The sequence below is a fragment of the Boeremia exigua genome (genome assembly GCF_020726555.1).
Source record: "Boeremia exigua strain MPI-SDFR-AT-0100 chromosome Unknown C7974scaffold_4, whole genome shotgun sequence".
Lineage (NCBI taxonomy): Eukaryota > Fungi > Ascomycota > Dothideomycetes > Pleosporales > Didymellaceae > Boeremia > Boeremia exigua.
In genome coordinates this window covers 179,334-196,481 of record NW_025763521.1, presented here as the reverse complement: position 1 = coordinate 196,481, position 17,148 = coordinate 179,334, and the positions used below count along the sequence as shown (strand labels likewise).

Below are 17,148 nucleotides of genomic sequence, written 5' to 3'. Positions count from 1 at the left end.
GTACTCGCGCAAGAGCTTCCCGAGCGTCAGCAATAGCACGCTAGACACGAGCGTGTACGGCTTCACGCCGCTTAACGCGACGAAGACGAGCAGCGGGGGTGCGCGGGGGTGCTCAGCGACGAGTGTGTGGCGCTGCTGGAGCAGGTTCTGTTAACGCCACGACCGAGAACTGGCGACGCGGCGGAGGGTGTCTGGTCCCGCTTCCACATTCACGGCATACCGAGCGGCGACTGAGAGAACCGTGTGGGCCGCTGCTGGCGTCGGAGTAGCAGTCGTGGAGCAGTGAGTCGCTGTGGTGAGTGTGGCTGAGGAGTTCGCCGGCTGATGAGCAGTAGACTTCCGGTTTGTGGTGCCGAATGGCAAGTGCTCGTATCGTTCGTTCCCTGGCGTTGAGATACTGGAGGGCTATGATACGCAGGCACGTGGCAGTTCATATCATTGCTATCATGACCCGGGCTTCCGCGTTGGCTACTCGGACGTGATACCAGCTTCGACGTACGATCAGTTTGTCACCCAGGTTTTACCGTTCGCGGATGTGACTTCGCAGGTTGGTGGCACTCAGAGTCATGCGGTTGAGATATTTTGCGAATGCTACGCAGCCCGATGCGCCGCCCCTTCGAACGAGACACCGTGGGGGAAGAGTAACGGTGCAGAAGGTAGCGGTGTGGAGCAAGTAAAAAGTGCGAAACAGTCTTGGTGATAGCTTGGTTGGTATACTTGGTGCTAACTCTCTCGCTATGAATGCCTACGCTGATTTACTTGCAATGAATTGAAAGCACTGCGATTGGATACATCGAGCTTTAGAAGTAAAACCAACCATGCTACGGTGACCATGTATGAATGGCGACGTACGGTTGCTGATATTGGATCGCAGTACGTACACAGTCAATGACAAAGATGTATGTCCGCATCGTTTGTGACACACTAGGCTGTCGTACCTGGTTGAATATGCTACCATTACCCTTCCTGAAAGTGTCCCAGCTTCCAATCTTTGCTTATCTCCGCGAGTTTCGCCTACGGAATGAGCGGAATCTTCTTCCCGCCGCTCGAGTGGAGCGACTACGCTGCGAGCTAGAGGAAGCTTAAATTTACGGCCATCGCTACTCTCTGTATTGATGCGGAATATGTGGTGTTAATCTATGTGCAAGTAGAAAGTTTGAGTTCTGTTATGCTGTTCGAGGTCTTGGACTCGATCATGAGGCATCAAAGAATAGTCTGGTGTGACGAACACGGTCGCCCAACGTTGATATTGCTTGTAACTGAACGCCTGGACGCCTGTGTTCCTGACGTCGTACCCAAAACGCCCGCTTGTGAAGATGCTCATGTTCTATCCGTGCCAAAGTGGAGAAGAGAAAGAAATGATTGATGCTGACATTAAAAGAAAACCACAGGGTCAGCCTGGAGTTCGCTGAGCCCTGGAAGAGAGTCGTGAATAACCGTACAGAAGATGTCGTGACTTGCTGGTGGGTCGTTTTGTTTGTCCGTGAGAGGAGAAAGTCGAACTTTCCGGACCAAGCTCTTTGCTTCAGGGCTCAGATGTCGTATGAAGTCCAAGACGGGCAGATAGTTAAAGGCATAAAAATGGAAAAGATTTTCGGAGTACATGACTGAGAGACATTCGTGATAGATGAGACGGCTAGTGCGGAAAATATCGAGCCGCAGGTTCTTGTCGGGGTGCGGCCGGCACTTGCGATTCCACTTCTTGCTGATTACCGTCGAGTCGCAGTCGGTGTAAAGGACGAACCTGTTGTTCGAGGATGGAAGCACATATCTCAAGATTTCACGACGAATCTCCGAAGGTATCCTTAAAAACGGTGGATACGAGTCGAGAGCAGTGATGGTCTCCGGTATGGATATCTGCTTCTCGACTGAGTCTTTGGAGTACCGGTCCAGCCGGCGCATACATATGTCGTCCGAAAAAGCCTTTGAAGTAGGTGTCACCTGTCCCGCTATTAGATCGTGTTTCAGGTCGGTGGACCAGATGCACAACTAACCTTCTTTGTGCGTGATTTGGGTGCCATGACAGTCACGGTGATTAGAAGAGTAGATTGGAAGTCCAGAGAAGAACGGTAGAAAGACGAACGTATGCGCCGCAGCACGTGCAAGCGGTCTGGAGCCGGGAGCTTGGCACGGTCACGAGGGACGACGTCCACGGTATACAGCAAACCACCAAAATATCGACGAGAAGCGAATGTTAAGAGATGTTAGCAAGAAGAGACGATGTCCTGTAGCTGGAGCCTGGTGTTGCGCAATGTCGCGGGTGTTGAGGTGCTTTGGGAAGGTGCCCGGAGGGCCCGTGCGCAGGCACGGAGGTTCCTTCTCGAAATTTGTACGCGTTTGGCGGGGAAGACAACACAGCTACGCAGTGTTCGCGCGATACCCTTTCGACTTGTTGTATTAGCTCCGCAAGTCACCGAACTCTGCGCATTCCGTTTTAGACCACAGCTTTCTACACATCAAAATGTCGTTCGGCGGTCAAACACCGACAATCGTCGTGCTGCGCGATGGTAAGGAGGGAGCTCTGGGGGTTGGAGCATATGCTGATCTTCGCAGGCACCGACCAGTCCCAGGGTCGAGGACAGATCCTCTCCAATATCGACGCCTGTCTCGCAGTTCAGTCGACCATCAAGGGCACATTAGGGCCCTATGGCGGCGATCTGCTCATGGTTGATGAGAACGGCAGGCAGACAATCACAAACGATGGCGCCACAGTCATGAAGGTATGATCATGAAGATATGATCAAGATACTCAAGTACAGCACATGCTGACGTATCGCAGCTCCTCGACATTGTCCACCCCGCCGCCCGCATCCTCACCGACATCGCACGATCGCAAGACGCCGAAGTTGGCGATGGCACAACGTCTGTTGTTGTGATTGCTGGAGAGATACTGAAGGAGATCAGGGACTTTGTCGAGCAGGGTGTCAGCAGCCAGACAATCATCAAGGGCCTGAGGAGAGCGTCGAACCTCGCCGTTAACAAGATTGTGGAGATTGCGGTGGACACAGCCGAGGGCAACCAGCGCGACACGCTGCAGAAGCTTGCTGCGACTGCCATGAGCAGCAAGCTGATCCACCGAAACGCCGATTTCTTCACCAAGATGGTCGTAGACGCGGTGCTCACACTCGACCAGGACGAGCTGAACGAGAGGCTCATCGGAGTCAAGAAGATCACCGGTGGCGCCCTCCAGGACTCGCTTTTCGTCAATGGAGTCGCCTTCAAGAAGACGTTCTCGTACGCCGGATTTGAGCAGCAGCCGAAGTCGTTCCAGCAGCCCAAGATCGTCTGCCTGAACGTCGAGCTCGAGCTCAAGAGCGAGAAGGACAACGCCGAAGTACGAGTGGAGCAGGTCTCGGAGTACCAGGCTATTGTGGATGCCGAGTGGCAGATCATCTACAACAAGATGGAGGCGCTGTACAAGACCGGCGCCAAGGTTGTGCTCAGCAAGCTTCCCATTGGTGATCTCGCCACACAGTACTTCGCCGATCGCGACATTTTCTGCGCCGGACGCGTAGCCGCCGACGACCTCGACCGCGTGTGCCGCGCAACCGGCGCAAGCCTGCAGTCGACCTGCTCCGACATCAGCGAGAAGCACCTCGGAACCTGCGAGAAGTTCGAGGAGCGACAGATTGGTGGAGAGCGTTTCAACTTCTTCGAGGGCTGCCCCGAGGCGAAGACATGCACGCTTGTGCTCCGTGGAGGCGCGGAGCAGTTCATCGCCGAGGTTGAGCGAAGTCTGCACGACGCCATCATGATCGTCAAGCGCGCGATCAAGAACAGGAACATCGTCGCGGGCGGTGGTGCTGTCGAGATGGAGATCTCGTCCTTCCTGCACAACTACGCCGACACAAAGGTCCCCCACAAGCAGCAGCCGATCATCAAGGCGTTCGCGAAGGCGCTGGAGGTCATCCCCCGGCAATTGTGCGACAACGCCGGTGTCGACGCCACAGACATCCTCAACAGGCTGCGCGTCGAGCACAGGAAGGGCAGCACCTGGGCCGGTGTCGACTTCAAGACCGAGAGCGTCGCAAACAACATGGACATGTTCGTCTGGGAGCCCAGTCTGGTCAAGATCAACGCTCTGCAAGCCGCCACAGAAGCCGCTTGCCTGATCCTGAGCGTTGACGAGACCATCAGTACGTCTATCTTCTTTATCCCACGCCACTGCTAACAGCACACAGAGAACCAGGAGTCCCAGCAAGCCCAGGCCCCACAACAGCAGCTGCCGCCCGGCGCCGCGCAGAGAGCGCTCGGCATGGGTGGTCGTGGCCGCGGCCGCGGCATGCCCCGGCGGTAGAGGGGTGGAAGTCGAATGTACTATACATCACCGACACATCGCCGCTGCAGTACAGCGCCGAGATAAGCTGTCATGATAATGCGAAGAACTCACGACACAGACTCGAGATCAGTGCGGTGATGCGATGCATGTGATGAAGTCAGCTCTTGACTGCTTTACGACTCGCACTACGTGAACTACTGACTTTGAGCCAGAACAGGTCATCACCCCCAACTTGCCCGTCACCTCCCCTCTTCCCCCCAACACGCCATGCCGTGTCCATCCACCCCACCCCACCCAGTCTCGCACAGCTTAACAGCACTCTATCCCTACTCTAACCTCATCTAGAACCCCCCGAACCACTCGCCCATCCAAAGCCAGTCCACAGCGTCGTCGCAAACACAGCCAACGGCGCTCGTCATCGACAGTGATGCACACGACGTCCCGTCTGCCCTCATGCGCCGTGATGCTCAGATCAACCCGGGCCGTATCAGGCTGTCTTGCCTTGTGGCGGGTGTGTAGACGCTGTCTTCTTGCGTTGGAGTGTCAAGGGACGTAGGGGGGGGGGGTACTGGGTAGCGAGGCACGTGTATTCACTGTCGAACTGACATCTGGGGAGTGCCTGTAGTGGTAGGGGAATGTGTTGTTGTGTACACACACTGAAAAGCTAGGGACTTCGGGTTTGGCCCGGTGGATCGGGTCTCGAACGGTGTACCGCACTCGAAAGATAAAGTTGTGTAGACACACGGACACGGGACTGCGTTAGCATCCCGCCACGCACGCCGGCCGCGGGAGCTGCGCGGTGTGAAAAGGCGTGTATGTGTATGCCGGGCTGCAGGATAGCAGGTACAACGGCACAGCCGCACGGCGAGCAGACACGAGGGGGGGATCGTGCGCCGTGGGTGGCGGGAGGTAGGCAGCGCGTTTGCTCGGGCACGAGACACGAGACACGGGACACGCTGGGGGGTACACAGGGCGTGGCGCATCGCGGAGCAGAAGAAGAAGAGGGCCGGCTGGAGGGTTTCACAATGTGTAAACCCCAAACCGAGTTGAGAATGTACCTACACTGTAGGCAACAAAGCATTCCATGGAGTTTTTTTCTTATGCTTTTGTGCTGTCTGTGTCCTCACCGGCCGTCACCCGTCACCCGTCACCCGTCACCCGTCACCCGTCACCCGTCACCCGTCACACCCCATCCCTTTCCTTCTCTCCATCCCGCCACCCTACAGCCCAAACTTACTCTTCACCATCCCCGTAACCAACCCCCTCTTCTGCTTATTAACATACTTATTCACATCCTCCGCCCACCCCGCACTATTACTACTCAGACTATCCATGCTGTCGCCCACCTGATTCAGCTTCTCGGTGCGCTCGGCGAACTGGCGCGAGGCCCAGGCGCCCCAGCCCTCGTTGCCCGCGGCGGCGGGGGTCGGGTAGGACGGGTAGGCGCTGGGGTTGGCGGCAGAAGAGGAGGGGGCCGCGGCGCGGGCGGCGCGGCGCGCGTGGTCTTCGTCGGCGCGGGTTTGGGCCAGCATGCGCGCGGAGGGCGGGCGATCGGGGCCGCCGACTGGGGGGGTTAGGACGGCAGGGGAGATAGAGAGGGGGGGGGGGGCTTACTGAGCAGGTCCATGTCGGCGGGGGTGACGTACTGGGTGCCGGAGATCCACTGCAAGTTGCTGATGGTGGGGCGGGGCGGGACGGTGAGATCGGGGTTGAGCAGCGTGTCTCTGCTGTTGTCTGGGCGCACGCCGGTGCCAAACACATTCACGAGCGCCATCTCGGCGGGCCCCGTCCAGCCGAGCACATCGCCCGTGCTGGTGATGACGGCGTCGGCGAAGCGGCGCACGTCCAGCACGGGGGCGACCTTGACGGCGCCGATTTCCTTCAGCGCGGGCAGCGAGAACGCGCGCGCGCAGCCGTCGCCGTAGAGGCCCAGCAGCGCGTAGCCCAGGTCCTCGTACCGCACGACCGCGGCCGAGTCGCACAGGAACTGGTCCCAGGTCTTATGTGCGCCCTTGTGGGAGGCGGGGCGGAACAGGCGCGCGCCGGAGACGGTGACGGCGAGCAGGACGCCGTTGATCCTCGACCCGTTGCGCAGGCCGGCGACGGCGGACTGCGAGGCGTATGCGGGGCGTCCGGACTCGGCGTGCATGGGGCAGAGGCTGATGACGCGGTCGTCGAGCGAGGACACGCCGGCGAAGCTTGCGCCGTAGCGACCGTTGGACTCGGGCACCAGCTTGAAGGTGGCCACGTGCCCGAGGTTGGTTCCGGCGTGGAGGAGGATGCTGGAGAAGTCTTCGTTCTCGAGGGTCATGACACTGAACTCGAGACACGTCGGCCACTCGGGCTTGGGCGCAGCCTCTTTCGAGCGGCGGAAGCTGCCGCGCTTCTCCGACTTGAAGTCTTGCGTGGAGCCTCTGTAGATGACGGCCGGCCCGCGGAGATCGATGATCACCAGGCCGCCTCCTTCAAACCCAGCCGCGACAAATCCAACATCCGAGTGCTTGAGCGCAGTTACCGGGCCGTTGCCTTCATCCAGCAGGGTGAACGGGAGCAAGCCCTCCTTCAGCGCAGCCTCACTCCTATCCACGATGTTGGTCAGCGCCTGCGGCTTGTTCTCGCCCGGCGGGAATTCCTCGCCGGGGTGCTTGTTGACGTTCCACCTGAAGATGACGACCTCGCCCGACTTCAGCCCCACCGACAGCTCAGACGCCGCGCCGGCAAAGGACGTAGTCGTGACCTCGACGCCGTCCTGGCAGCCCACTGCGCGCGCGACGTCAATCTGCAGCAGCCCGTCGTTTTCAATCTCGTCTGCATGCCCGGCGTCCCACAGCCTCACCGTGCCGTCTGCGTGCGCCGTCTGGACGATGTTGCGATGCTCGAACCGCTTCAGCGGCCAGTTCGCTCCCGCGCCGCCCGTGAGCAGCTTCGGACCGTGCTGGCGCTTCTCTGTCATGCCCAGCCACCTCGTGCGGTCAACGGGCGCGAGGTTCGCATAGCCGATGTATGGATGCACGAGTGTCATCGACAGGTGCAGCTGGTTCGTCGGCGTGATGGGCATGCCGCTCGGGAAAGACAGCGTCACCAGCTCGCCCGAGGCCAGGATAGCAATAATGGCTATCGGGTCCTGACAGCCGCCAAAGTGCGGAGATGAGCGGGGAATCAGACACAGATCGACAACCTCCGCGCCGGGCGGACACGGCAGGATGCGCTGGCGGGTTGGGTTCTCAAAGTGGTTGGACAGCACCTGCCACGACGAGGTGTTGTAGATGGGCGTGCGGCCCAGCTCGAAGAAGGTCAGGCTCTTGGCGGAGATGTTGGACGGCTGGCCGCCGGCGATCAAGATGCCAGTTTCATCCGGGTCTTGGTTCGCGCACCAGGCGATCTTGAAGATGGGCGACTTGAGCGCAAACGTGCCCTCGCCGGCGCCGGGGCTGAAGGTGCCGGGCCCGGGGAGGTTCACGTTCACGTCCTGCAGGGTCCTGGCCTGGATGATGCGGCCGTCTTTGGGGTCCCAGACCACAATACTGCTGTCCTCGTGGCCCGTCAGGATGAAGGTGCCCGTCGGGTGCCAGACGGCCTGGGTGAGCGGCGGCTCGCGGTCGCAGTGGACGGAGGCCGGATCCGAGTCGCCGCCGGGCGCGCCCTTGGGGAGGCGGTAGTGGAAGCAGCGCAGGGCCTTATTCTGCTTGAACGAGTATATGACGGCACCAGCGCTGTATCCAATCAGCAGCGAGCCAATGTCGCGCGGGTGCAGCGACAGCGTGACAACCGGCGTCAGGCGCGAGCGCGGGAACTGCTCGCGCCAGAGATTCGCGATGCGGAAGGGCGTCAGGGCCTGGCGGTCGAGGTCGTAGGCGAAGACGTCGCCCTGCTGGGTGCCGAGCAGGGCGTAGTCGAGGGTGGGGTCGCAGTGCAGGGCGGTGATCTTGGCGGGCGGCGAATGCGCGTTGACGAGCGCCTTGGTGGCCAGCGAGAAGACGGACAGGTCGTTGCGCGAGTCGACGCACAGCAGCTTCTCGCCGCAGAACTGCAGCATCTTGACCGACGCGCGGTGCGACAGCGGCAGCACCACCTCGACCCTCTTCTGCCCGAAGACATAGATCTGGCCCGCACCAAACGGGCTCTCGGCGGTGCCGACTGCGAGGAGCGACTGCACCGGGTCGTAGGTGACTTGTGTGATTTTAGAGTTGATACCATAGTTGCGCATCTGTGCTGTTAGCCGTGCTCGATATTACTGTGGCAGACATACGTGATCCAGGACGAGCAGGTCAGGGCCCAGCCCGTGCGAGAGGTCGGTGTTTACGCCTGCTTGCTTGCCTCGTAGTAGGTGCGCCATGGTGTCGTGGCATGGCTTTGTGCGGCGTTGCAGCTGTTTGTCTCGGTGCTGGGGTTCGGGGAACGGTCGCTCTGACGTACCGCCTACCCGAGTCGTGCCATACAACACGCCCGCCCCACCCGACGCAGGGACTCTAGCGGATCAAACGGTACATGGCTTGGCAAGACATCACAGCATGCAAACAAATCAAGACATCACAGCATGCACAGAAGTCAAGAACAACGAGTCCCATGTGTCTATGACCACAAACATGAACCGACGCGCAGTCTGATTACATCTAATTCGCCCACAATACACTCCCTAAGATACACGATTCCTAACCTATGCATGCCCTTCAACGCCATACCTTTTCTCCACACCTTCACCACACCCACCTTTTCACCACACCACACACCCCCACCTCACGCACCTCACGCCATCGACGTCCCATTAGCCCCCGCAAACCCCCCATTAGGCTGCGGCGTGCCCGAGCCCTGGCGCCCAAAGCTATTCTGCGCAGCAATACGCGCCTGCGACTGGGCCGCAACCTGCGCCTGCTGGCGGTCAAGCATCATCTGCTGGGGATTCGCGGGGCCGGCGGGGGAGAAGGGCGGGCGCGCGGCGGGGGTCTGCGTGCCGTACTGCGAGGGGCCGTAGTAGGTGCTGGCGACCTGGCCGCCGGGGGGCGCGTAGCCGGTGCGGGTGCCGTAGCCTGCGGGCGTGGCGCCGGGCTTCATGGGCGAGGCGGTGCGGGCTTGCGGGGTGGCGTACATGGGGGCGACGTTTGTGGAGCGCTGGTAGTAGCCGTTTTGCGTCTGCTGGGTGGTGTAGCGGTTCTGGCCTTGGGTTTGGGGGGTGCCTTGGTAGAACTGTGAGCTTGCAGCCCCGCCGTAGCTACTTGACTGTGAGGGGCGTTGTTGGTAGTACTGGCCACCTGGTCGGGGTGTCTGCAGGTTGTGGCTCGGAGTGGCAGCATAGCCTGGTCGCGCAGGGGTAGCGTACGATCCCGCGCCGGCCTGGAAGTTTTGTGTTGGTCCAGATGGCGAGCGCTGGTACTGTATGGAAGACGATCGCTGTGAGTGGAATGCCGGGGCTGCCTGCACAGGGCGTGCAGACGATGGCGGTCGCCCGTACTGCGTGCTGCCAGCCGGGTAGAGGGGCTGCGAGCCGGAGCCAGCGCGGGTAAGTGTAGGCGGTGGGACTGGGGCCACGGCAGGTGCCTTTGCCAGTCTTGACAGCTGGTCCTCTTCCATGATTCCCCTGTACTCCTTCGTGTCGAACAGGATGGTGCGGCTGATGTTGAGTTCCTCGAGCTGGTCGCCGTTCAGTTTCGCGACGGCATACGGGGGCAGCTGCGATATCATCAACGTCAGCTGAGACTTGAGAATCTGGTAAACGTCGATTTCGTCCGAGGAGGGCGTCGAGGGACTGCCGACCAGCTGGGCGAGCGACGAGTTTTGCACTACTGGCGTGCGAGGGTTCGTGGTTAGTGATGAATTGCGTATCCTCTGGTGGGAGGCAAGGGTCTCGATGAGCTCTGAAATGTCTTTGAGTAGTTCGGCGATGTCCTTGTCGTGCTCGTTTTCGGACTCGAGGAAGAAGTTGGGTTCGGCCGGGACGTAGTTTTCCACCAACGCCTCGAAATCTTCCTCATCCACAGCAGTGCCGTTGGCTTCAGAAAGCTCGTCGGCGTCGAGGAGCTGCGGGTCGATGGGGAAGACTTCGTTGAAGCGCTTCTCGCCGACCTTCTGCCACCAGACCTTGTTTTTGGTCTCCTCGGGAACAATGGCAGTCGAGTCGTCGCGCGTCGGGGCAAAGCTGGAGTATGCGCTGCGGAACATGGCGTCCTCCTTGGCCTGCTGGACAGCGACCAGAATGGCTTCAGACGGCGGTTGCTGAGCTTCGCCGGTACTGAGAGCGCGTTGCCTGCTCTTTTGCCGTGCCGTGGGAGACGTCTGGTCCTTGGGCGCGTCGACGCCGCCGTAGCCCAGCCAGAAGCCGGCCGAGAGGCTCTGGTGAGCATACGACTGCGAGCCCTTGCGCTTGGGCTTGGTCGGCTCTGGATGGGCGAATGTGATGGTGTTGCCCTTGCTCGTGGTCGGCCTTGCGATCTTTGGAGGGCTGATCTGGGGCAAGTGTGCAGGCGCGCGAAAGACGTCGCCGATGGTGGTGAGCTTCTTCTTCTCGTCTGGCTGGTCCGAGAGCGGGAAGACTTCGGTTGTCTGGATGTTCTGGGGCAGGGTAGCCTCGCGCAGGGGCAGGGTGATCTTGACGGATGCGTCGAAGGAGGGTATCCCGTCAGCGGGGGCGATCTTGTGCGGCTGCTGCAGGCTCGAGAAGAGCTGCTTCGGGCCTTGGGCGGTGCCAAACAGCGTCAGAACGGTGCGGCTGCTGGGCGCCGGCTCGTCGTCGTCGTCCTCCTGCTTGACCTGCACGGCATCGTCGTGCGTGACGGCCTCGGCGGTGGGGGCGACGTCAGTCGTGTCCTGCTCGATCTGGCTTGCGCGTGCCTCTTGACGCTCGACGAGATTGCGGAGCGTCTTCTGGAAGGCGAGCACCTTGGCGTGCAGCTTCGCGTCGTCGGCGGCATCGTCGCTGGTGTTGGCGGCCAGAATCGCAGCAGCCACGGTCTCTACGTCGTCCTCGAGCGCGCGCAGCGAGGCGTACGAGCCGGCGCGAACACGGTCGGCGACGGTCGCAGGGCCGGTGGGGTCGCCCAGCTTGGCGCGTTTGGTGTCGGCCTCGCCCGAGGGACTGCGCGCGGGCGCGGGGGCGATGGGGTGCGTCAGGATGGACGGCTGCGTGTCGAAGCCCTCCAAGACGGACGCGACGTCGGCGAGCACGGCGTGCAGCGTGCCGTCGGGCGCCTCTTTCGGGGCGGCGGGCGCGCCATTGGAGAGCACGACGGCGGTGTCGGCGTGCTTGCGCTTGGCGATCGAGGGCGACTCGGGCGCAGTGGGCAGGGCGGGCGGGGCGAGGGTGCCGTTGGCGGCGGCCATGGTGGTGATGAAGGTCGCGATGCGCGCGTCGAGGCGGGTCAGTACATGCCCCCAGCAAGGGCGGCGGCGAGGCGGGATCTGCGCGTCGGCGGAGCTCAATCTCACGCGCAGGCGCAGGCGCAGCGGTCGGGCCGGGCGTGGGTGCGGGTGACGGCGTGTGAGCTGCTGGTCGCTGGCCAAAGTTCGCGACAATGGGGAGCGGCACGCAGGGCGGCGCCAAGAGGGCACAAAGACGCTCGACACGCGTTGGACGGCAGCGGGCAGGCGACAGCGGGACGGCGGCGATGGCAAGGGCACGGCGGGATCAGATGCAGAGGCGCGCAGTCGCAGTCCCGTACAATAGGCAGATCGCTGGCGGCTGGCAGCACACGCTCCAACGTGCTGCAGCCGCGATCGACCCCCGGTACATCCTCGGCATCCGACCTTGCTCGAGCCGTGAATTTTCCCGCGTCTCCTCCTCGCGCTGCATTCGACCTCGACGCGCGCTTGTCTCGGTCCCGGCGGTCGATGAATGCCCCTGCTTCTCTCCCTGGCAGCTCCAGGTAGCCCGTGTCGCCTGCTCCGACCCTCGGCCCGCCTCGCTGCGCAATGGCAATGCGTGCGTTTGCCCGCCCGCGCCCGCCCAGAGACCGTGAACTGCTGCCAGCAGCCCGCACCCGCCGCCACATTCGCCCGCCTCCATCAGACCGCGTCCCTGCCATTGCCAGCATGTGGCCCCGCACATCGTCGAGCTCGTCGCCCCGTCCTGCACGCCCGCAGCGCACCGACTGCCCATGACGACATATCGCCTTATTCGACAACCAGCTCTGGACGGGCCGAGGAGGAGTGTGTTGCAGATGCAGATGTAGAGGACAAATTTGGCTTTCTTGAGGACGAGGGGGGCGCGCAATCGACATTCAGCAGATTGGAGAGGGGAGCAGCTTTCAGCACCGATCAAGAAGACGACATGTTTGGCTTTCTCGAGCACCACGACACCTTGCAATGGGAGGAAGAAGAACCCTATTCGGCACCCCGTCCACGCACCCCGTTCCGTGCGCAGAAGAGCCGTACGTCGATCAAGGCCACCCGGCGCAGTCGGCCTCTGACCGTCCTGGACTCAATACACACCGCTGCTCGCAACCTCTACTCCTCGACGCCGCCTACTCGCCACAGACAACCAGCTCCAGCACCCCCCGCTCCACCACCCTCACAACACTGCGCGCCGACGTCCGTGGCCACGCTCCTGGCAAGATATCTGGACCACCTCACCACACCAGCCTTGCAGGACGAGCCGTTCATATGCACCCAGCGGGAACACGAACTGCTCCAGCGCGAGAACCTGACCCAGGTCGTGATACAGTCATGGGCCTTGTCTCTTCTGGAGACAAACTCAAATGCTGCAGCTGCCGTTTTCCAGCGTGGCGCGAGGACGCCGCCCTTGTTCCTACTCTCGCTGTTCCTCCGACGAGAACATATCAGGATATACGCACTGGGCGTAATTCTCAACCACCTCAGCGCCAGACTCGAGCAGGAGCTGATTCCCTGGAGCGCTTTCAGAGTCTTAATGAATGGAGTCCTGCGACATGCGCGCAAAGTATGGCCAGAGTCGTTACCCTGGATCTCTACCGTCTTTCTCGACAAGGCAGCCGAAATCCACGGGATTGGCGGCGCCAGTGACGCTCTCGCCCCCCGAAGCTACGGTGAAATCACCCAATTCTGCAATAACCTGCTGTCCCTGCTGTCCCTGCCTGCATCGCACCGGCCGATGATCGCGGCTCGCCATCAAGAGAACGCACAATTCCGTGTGCTGCAGTTCATGGCTCGGTATGATCCGTCAATTGCGGTCACCCGAACTGGTTTCCGAGCCCTTGCACGCATCCAGCTCACGCACGCAAAGACCGAGCAGGAGAGAGACTGGGCAGAGCTGAAAGGTCCCTGGTGGCCTCCGTGGAAAGAGAGCAAGACCGCCATGGACGACGAAAAGGGCTACGAATATGGAGCTTCTCGCGCCTCCAAGATCCTGCATCGCATGTTCGAGGCAGGCTATGCTGCGCGCGGCTGGGAAGAGGTAGCAGAGGTGTATGCAGGGTGGGACACCGACTTGAGTCCTACCATCCAAACGCGCGCGCTGCTTCCGTTTGATTTCCGAGGAAGCCACACTAATCAGCTGTGGGCCGCGCGTATCCGGACAACCAGGACGAGGCGAGAGGCGTGGGCGTGTTTCCTTGCTCATGAAGCTTCGGGTGCGTCGCCGCACGAGGAGGTCTACCTGGCCATGTTTGAGAAGCTACACTTCATGGAGATACAGCGACAGTCGGACGTCGCTCACCAAGACGATGCGTCCGAGCCGCCCGCGCCGTCTCTGCTTCCGGGAGACATGAAAGAGGTCTCGGCTGAGCCGCACTCTCCGCTGCACAATGTCTTCCTCGGCGAGCCCGTTCCGTCGTACGAAGAACTCTATCACCGTATGACGATCAAGAAAATGCGGCCTCGGCGGCGACTTTTGGCGTTCCTGCTCGAGACACACCCAGACTTTGCTACCATGTTCAAGCTGCTGGAGAAGGCGAAGGATGACTTTGACGGCGGCGTCGGCTGTCTGCTGACCGGAACCCACGACATGAATACCGTCCTGGTCCCCGATTATTTTCTGGCTGCCTTTATTCGATTTCTGTGCCGCTTCGGCCACCCAACGAGCGCACTCTCGGGCAGCACAACCTTCCTCGCACCGGACCAGCACCTCCGTCAGTTCATGTTCAACGAGAACTACCGCCTGGAGTACGCGTACGCTCTGCTCCTGCACTACAAGCCGCGCTACCAACCTGCGTGGACTGCGTTCATGGAGCGCGTTGTGTTCAGCAAATCCGGCAGCTCGCTCTACCACGAGAAGGACAGTGCAATGGGCATTACAAACACCCAATACAGCATCGTCGTCAAGCTCCTCGACACACTCGCATCCGTCGATGTCGACGTCGAGGGCGACTTGTTCGATCTTGCCTGCACAGCGACGAGGTACGCCGCACAGGCCGTGCACCGAGGCACGTTTTCGTTCGAGCAGGGCCGCGACTTTCTGCGTACCCGCTCGTACCGTCTCCGCACGCTCTTCCACCATCTCGTGGGCGCGAGCGCCGACCCGCAGGCGGCCCACGCAGCAGACATCCCGCCGCACATCCCAGGCCCCGCACAACTCCACGCCTACGTCCGCGCCCTCGGCATCCTCCGCGACTACGAGGGCCTGTACTCCTTCTCCACCTGGCTCACAACGCACAACGCGGCCGTCATTGCGCGCGCCCGCGCCCAGCACGGCGGCTCCGACATGCTGTTCCGCGCCCTGGTGGCCCTGCGCGCGGCGACCGGCGGCTGGCTGGAAGAGGGCCGCGACGCGCGCCCCGCCGCGCCCGCCGACATCGCGCAGCTCATCAAAGCGCAGATCGCCAGCGTGCCGGCTTGGGGCGGCTGGCCGAGTAATAGACACGTCGCGCTGTACATCTCGGGCTTTGTGCGCAGCGCCACGCCGTCGGTCGGGGGGCGTTGAAATACCTATACCTATACCTGTACCTGTACCAACGCCAGTCGAGTAGATACCCATCACGCAAAGCTAGTAATTCCACGCATTCTCTAGGTATCCGTGCCCGCCGCATATCTCCCGTGCCCCAACCTGCAACGCGCACTCGTGCATCAAGGAGCCGCGCTGAATCCTGAATCCAATCCGTAACAGCACCAGCCTGAAACCCGCGCCGCGCACGTGACGCGCGGCTCCACCCGCTTCCGCACCATCGCACCGAAACCCGGCTGGCGCACCGTGCATGACTCGTTCGCGTTCCACATCGCTCCTATGTCGTCGCTGGTCTTTCGTTATCTTATTGCGTCGCTGTCCGGTCCGGGGGGTTTCTCAGCTCGATAGATACTTGCAATTGGTCCTGGGAGATTGTTGTGTTGTTGTGTTGTATACTTATTCTTATACTTAATAGCGGCTTTTGGCTGATCTTTCCTGCGGGCTTTCGTGTTGGATAGTGCGAGTGGGAGGTGTTTCTGGCTTGATAATATTCCTGGCATCGATATTCCGGCCTTCACATTTTCGACATTTCCTACCGCGTTAAGCATTTCGGCACAGCATCATATCAATACCATACCAGCATCGCATAGCATCATACCGGCATCGCATAGCATCAGCACCACACCACCACCATCAACGGTCAACAACACCGCACTACACCGCCCACCAACACCACACCAACCACACCACCATGACAACCACCCTCGTCAACAAAAACCTCTCCCTCCGCACCCCCGCCCCCCACAAACACCGCCAATCCCAACTCTACCGCGACCTCGAACGCCTCCTCGACCTAACACCCAGCACCTTCTCGTCCCCCCTGCTGTCCCTCCCCGCGCCCCTGCGCGCCCAGATCTTCGCCCTCTTGCTCCCCCCCGCCACGCCCCCGGCCGACCTGCACACCTGCCTCTGGAACGCGGAAATGCTAGCCTCAGAGCCCTGGCGCCACGCAAGCGTCGGCTACGCGCCGCGCGTGCCCGCCGCGCACCGCGTGCCGCCCGCGCTGCTGCTGATTAACAAGTCCACGCGCGCGGAGGTGCTGGGGTTGTACTGGGCGCGGGCCAATCTGACGCTGCATGCGGAACTCCGCAATACCAAGTTCCAGAACGAGTTGTTCGTGTACTCGCCCCATCTCCTCCGCCTGCCACTGCGACCCCATGTTAAAAGGGCACGGCTGTACGTCGAGTGGAACTTCACGCTCACCCGCACGGCGACGCCGGCGCAGCGGCGCGCCGAGTACGAGGGCATGGCGCGCGATCTGTGCAAGGCCGTGGACGAAGTGCTGGGGGCGTGCACGGCGCTGGCGAGTATGGAGGTTTCTGTGTTGTTTTTCTGGAAGTGGAGGAGTGGGCGCGTGTATGAGCTTAGCATGGGGGATTTGTTCGAGGTCGAGGAGGTGGTGAAGCGGGTTGCGGAGCCGCGGTGGCTGGCGCTTGTGGCGGGGGGTGCTGCGGCGAGTGAAGCCGACGGTGCTGCGGAGGGCGCTGCGGTGCGTGGTGATGGGAATGCTGCTGCGGTCGGGTACAAGCTTAGTAGCGAGAACAAGGGCGTTGAGCAGTCCGGCGGGATGGAGATCTATGTCAGTCCGCATCTGGAGCGCTGCATGGGGAAGCGCCGCCGTGAGGTGGACTTCTACGGCGTGTTTGCGGTGAATGAGACGTTGCCGCAGCCGCAGTTTGACGCGGGGCGGATGATTTGAGATGAGGGGTGGGGGGTTGGTTTGGAATTGGGGGTGGGAAGGGGGAGAGACGGAGACGGAGAGACGGAGAGATGGAGACAGACATACACACAGACGTACACACGGAAACCGCAACAAGATACCAATACACCAGAGACCCCCCCCCCCCCCCCCCCCCAAGTGCGCGAACCAACATATCCCTCCCCACCAAGCCACTCCCCCACACCTCCACCACCCATCCCACCGCACACGCAGAACCAGTCTCCAAGCCTCGCTTCCCCACAAACGACGTGTCGCGGGGTTCTCCGGTGGAGGCAGGTAGGCGTGTACGCGGTAGTGGCAGCG

At 61.3% G+C, this 17,148-nt stretch overlaps 6 protein-coding genes across 6 annotated transcripts; 3 read left to right on the top strand and 3 right to left on the bottom strand.

Moving 5' to 3' along the window:
* Positions 1-1,166: 1,166 nt before the first annotated feature.
* C7974DRAFT_141232 (uncharacterized protein) lies at positions 1,167-2,107 on the bottom strand. Its single transcript, XM_046135599.1, has 2 exons — positions 1,995-2,107; positions 1,167-1,941 (listed from the first exon to the last, which is right to left on the bottom strand). Exons 1-2 carry the CDS (start codon positions 2,019-2,021, stop codon positions 1,375-1,377), a joined length of 594 nt encoding a protein of 197 aa, XP_045998656.1. The 5' UTR covers positions 2,022-2,107; the 3' UTR covers positions 1,167-1,374.
* Positions 2,108-2,350: 243 nt separating this feature from the next.
* Positions 2,351-4,696, top strand: C7974DRAFT_141214 (T-complex protein 1 subunit eta). The gene is made up of 4 exons (XM_046135598.1): positions 2,351-2,507; positions 2,554-2,720; positions 2,780-4,136; positions 4,182-4,696. Exons 1-4 carry the CDS (start codon positions 2,462-2,464, stop codon positions 4,295-4,297), a joined length of 1,686 nt encoding a protein of 561 aa, XP_045998655.1. The 5' UTR covers positions 2,351-2,461; the 3' UTR covers positions 4,298-4,696.
* Positions 4,697-5,410: 714 nt separating this feature from the next.
* On the bottom strand, positions 5,411-8,697 carry C7974DRAFT_389513 (lethal giant larvae like, C-terminal-domain-containing protein). Its single transcript, XM_046141370.1, has 3 exons — positions 8,529-8,697; positions 5,894-8,486; positions 5,411-5,843 (listed from the first exon to the last, which is right to left on the bottom strand). The coding sequence occupies exons 1-3, from the start codon at positions 8,613-8,615 to the stop codon at positions 5,500-5,502; spliced, it is 3,024 nt and encodes a 1,007-aa protein (XP_045998654.1). The 5' UTR covers positions 8,616-8,697; the 3' UTR covers positions 5,411-5,499.
* Positions 8,698-8,821: 124 nt separating this feature from the next.
* C7974DRAFT_331644 (uncharacterized protein) lies at positions 8,822-11,938 on the bottom strand. Its single transcript, XM_046139100.1, has one exon. It carries the CDS (start codon positions 11,591-11,593, stop codon positions 9,026-9,028), a length of 2,568 nt encoding a protein of 855 aa, XP_045998653.1. The 5' UTR covers positions 11,594-11,938; the 3' UTR covers positions 8,822-9,025.
* Positions 11,939-12,539: 601 nt separating this feature from the next.
* On the top strand, positions 12,540-15,104 carry C7974DRAFT_306776 (uncharacterized protein; the record flags this gene model as incomplete). Its single annotated transcript, XM_046138098.1, has 1 exon — positions 12,540-15,104. The coding sequence occupies one exon, from the start codon at positions 12,540-12,542 to the stop codon at positions 15,102-15,104; it is 2,565 nt and encodes an 854-aa protein (XP_045998652.1).
* Positions 15,105-15,781: 677 nt separating this feature from the next.
* On the top strand, positions 15,782-16,881 carry C7974DRAFT_450330 (uncharacterized protein). Its single transcript, XM_046145737.1, has one exon. The coding sequence runs from the start codon at positions 15,817-15,819 to the stop codon at positions 16,822-16,824; it is 1,008 nt and encodes a 335-aa protein (XP_045998651.1). The 5' UTR covers positions 15,782-15,816; the 3' UTR covers positions 16,825-16,881.
* The last annotated feature ends 267 nt before the right edge of the window (positions 16,882-17,148 follow it).

What these genes read in the sequence shown, in the direction of transcription:
- C7974DRAFT_141232 (XM_046135599.1), bottom strand. Translation starts at nt 2,021, where the DNA reads ATGGCACCCAAATCACGCACAAAGAAG. An exon ending in CCAAATCACGCACAAAGAAG is followed by an intron (nt 1,942 to 1,994) that starts GTTAGTTGTGCA and finishes ATAGCGGGACAG; the next exon opens with GTGACACCTACTTCAAAGGC.
- C7974DRAFT_141214 (XM_046135598.1), top strand. Translation starts at nt 2,462, where the DNA reads ATGTCGTTCGGCGGTCAAACACCGACAATCGTCGTGCTGCGCGATG. An exon ending in ATGGCGCCACAGTCATGAAG is followed by an intron (nt 2,721 to 2,779) that starts GTATGATCATGA and finishes GACGTATCGCAG; the next exon opens with CTCCTCGACATTGTCCACCC. An exon ending in GAGCGTTGACGAGACCATCA is followed by an intron (nt 4,137 to 4,181) that starts GTACGTCTATCT and finishes AACAGCACACAG; the next exon opens with AGAACCAGGAGTCCCAGCAA.
- C7974DRAFT_389513 (XM_046141370.1), bottom strand. Translation starts at nt 8,615, where the DNA reads ATGGCGCACCTACTACGAGGCAAGCAAGCAGGCGTAAACACCGACCTC. An exon ending in ACCTGCTCGTCCTGGATCAC is followed by an intron (nt 8,487 to 8,528) that starts GTATGTCTGCCA and finishes CTAACAGCACAG; the next exon opens with ATGCGCAACTATGGTATCAA. An exon ending in CGCCGACATGGACCTGCTCA is followed by an intron (nt 5,844 to 5,893) that starts GTAAGCCCCCCC and finishes TAACCCCCCCAG; the next exon opens with TCGGCGGCCCCGATCGCCCG.
- C7974DRAFT_331644 (XM_046139100.1), bottom strand. Translation starts at nt 11,593, where the DNA reads ATGGCCGCCGCCAACGGCACCCTCGCCCCGCCCGCCCTGCCCACTGCG.
- C7974DRAFT_450330 (XM_046145737.1), top strand. Translation starts at nt 15,817, where the DNA reads ATGACAACCACCCTCGTCAACAAAAACCTCTCCCTCCGCACCCCCGCC.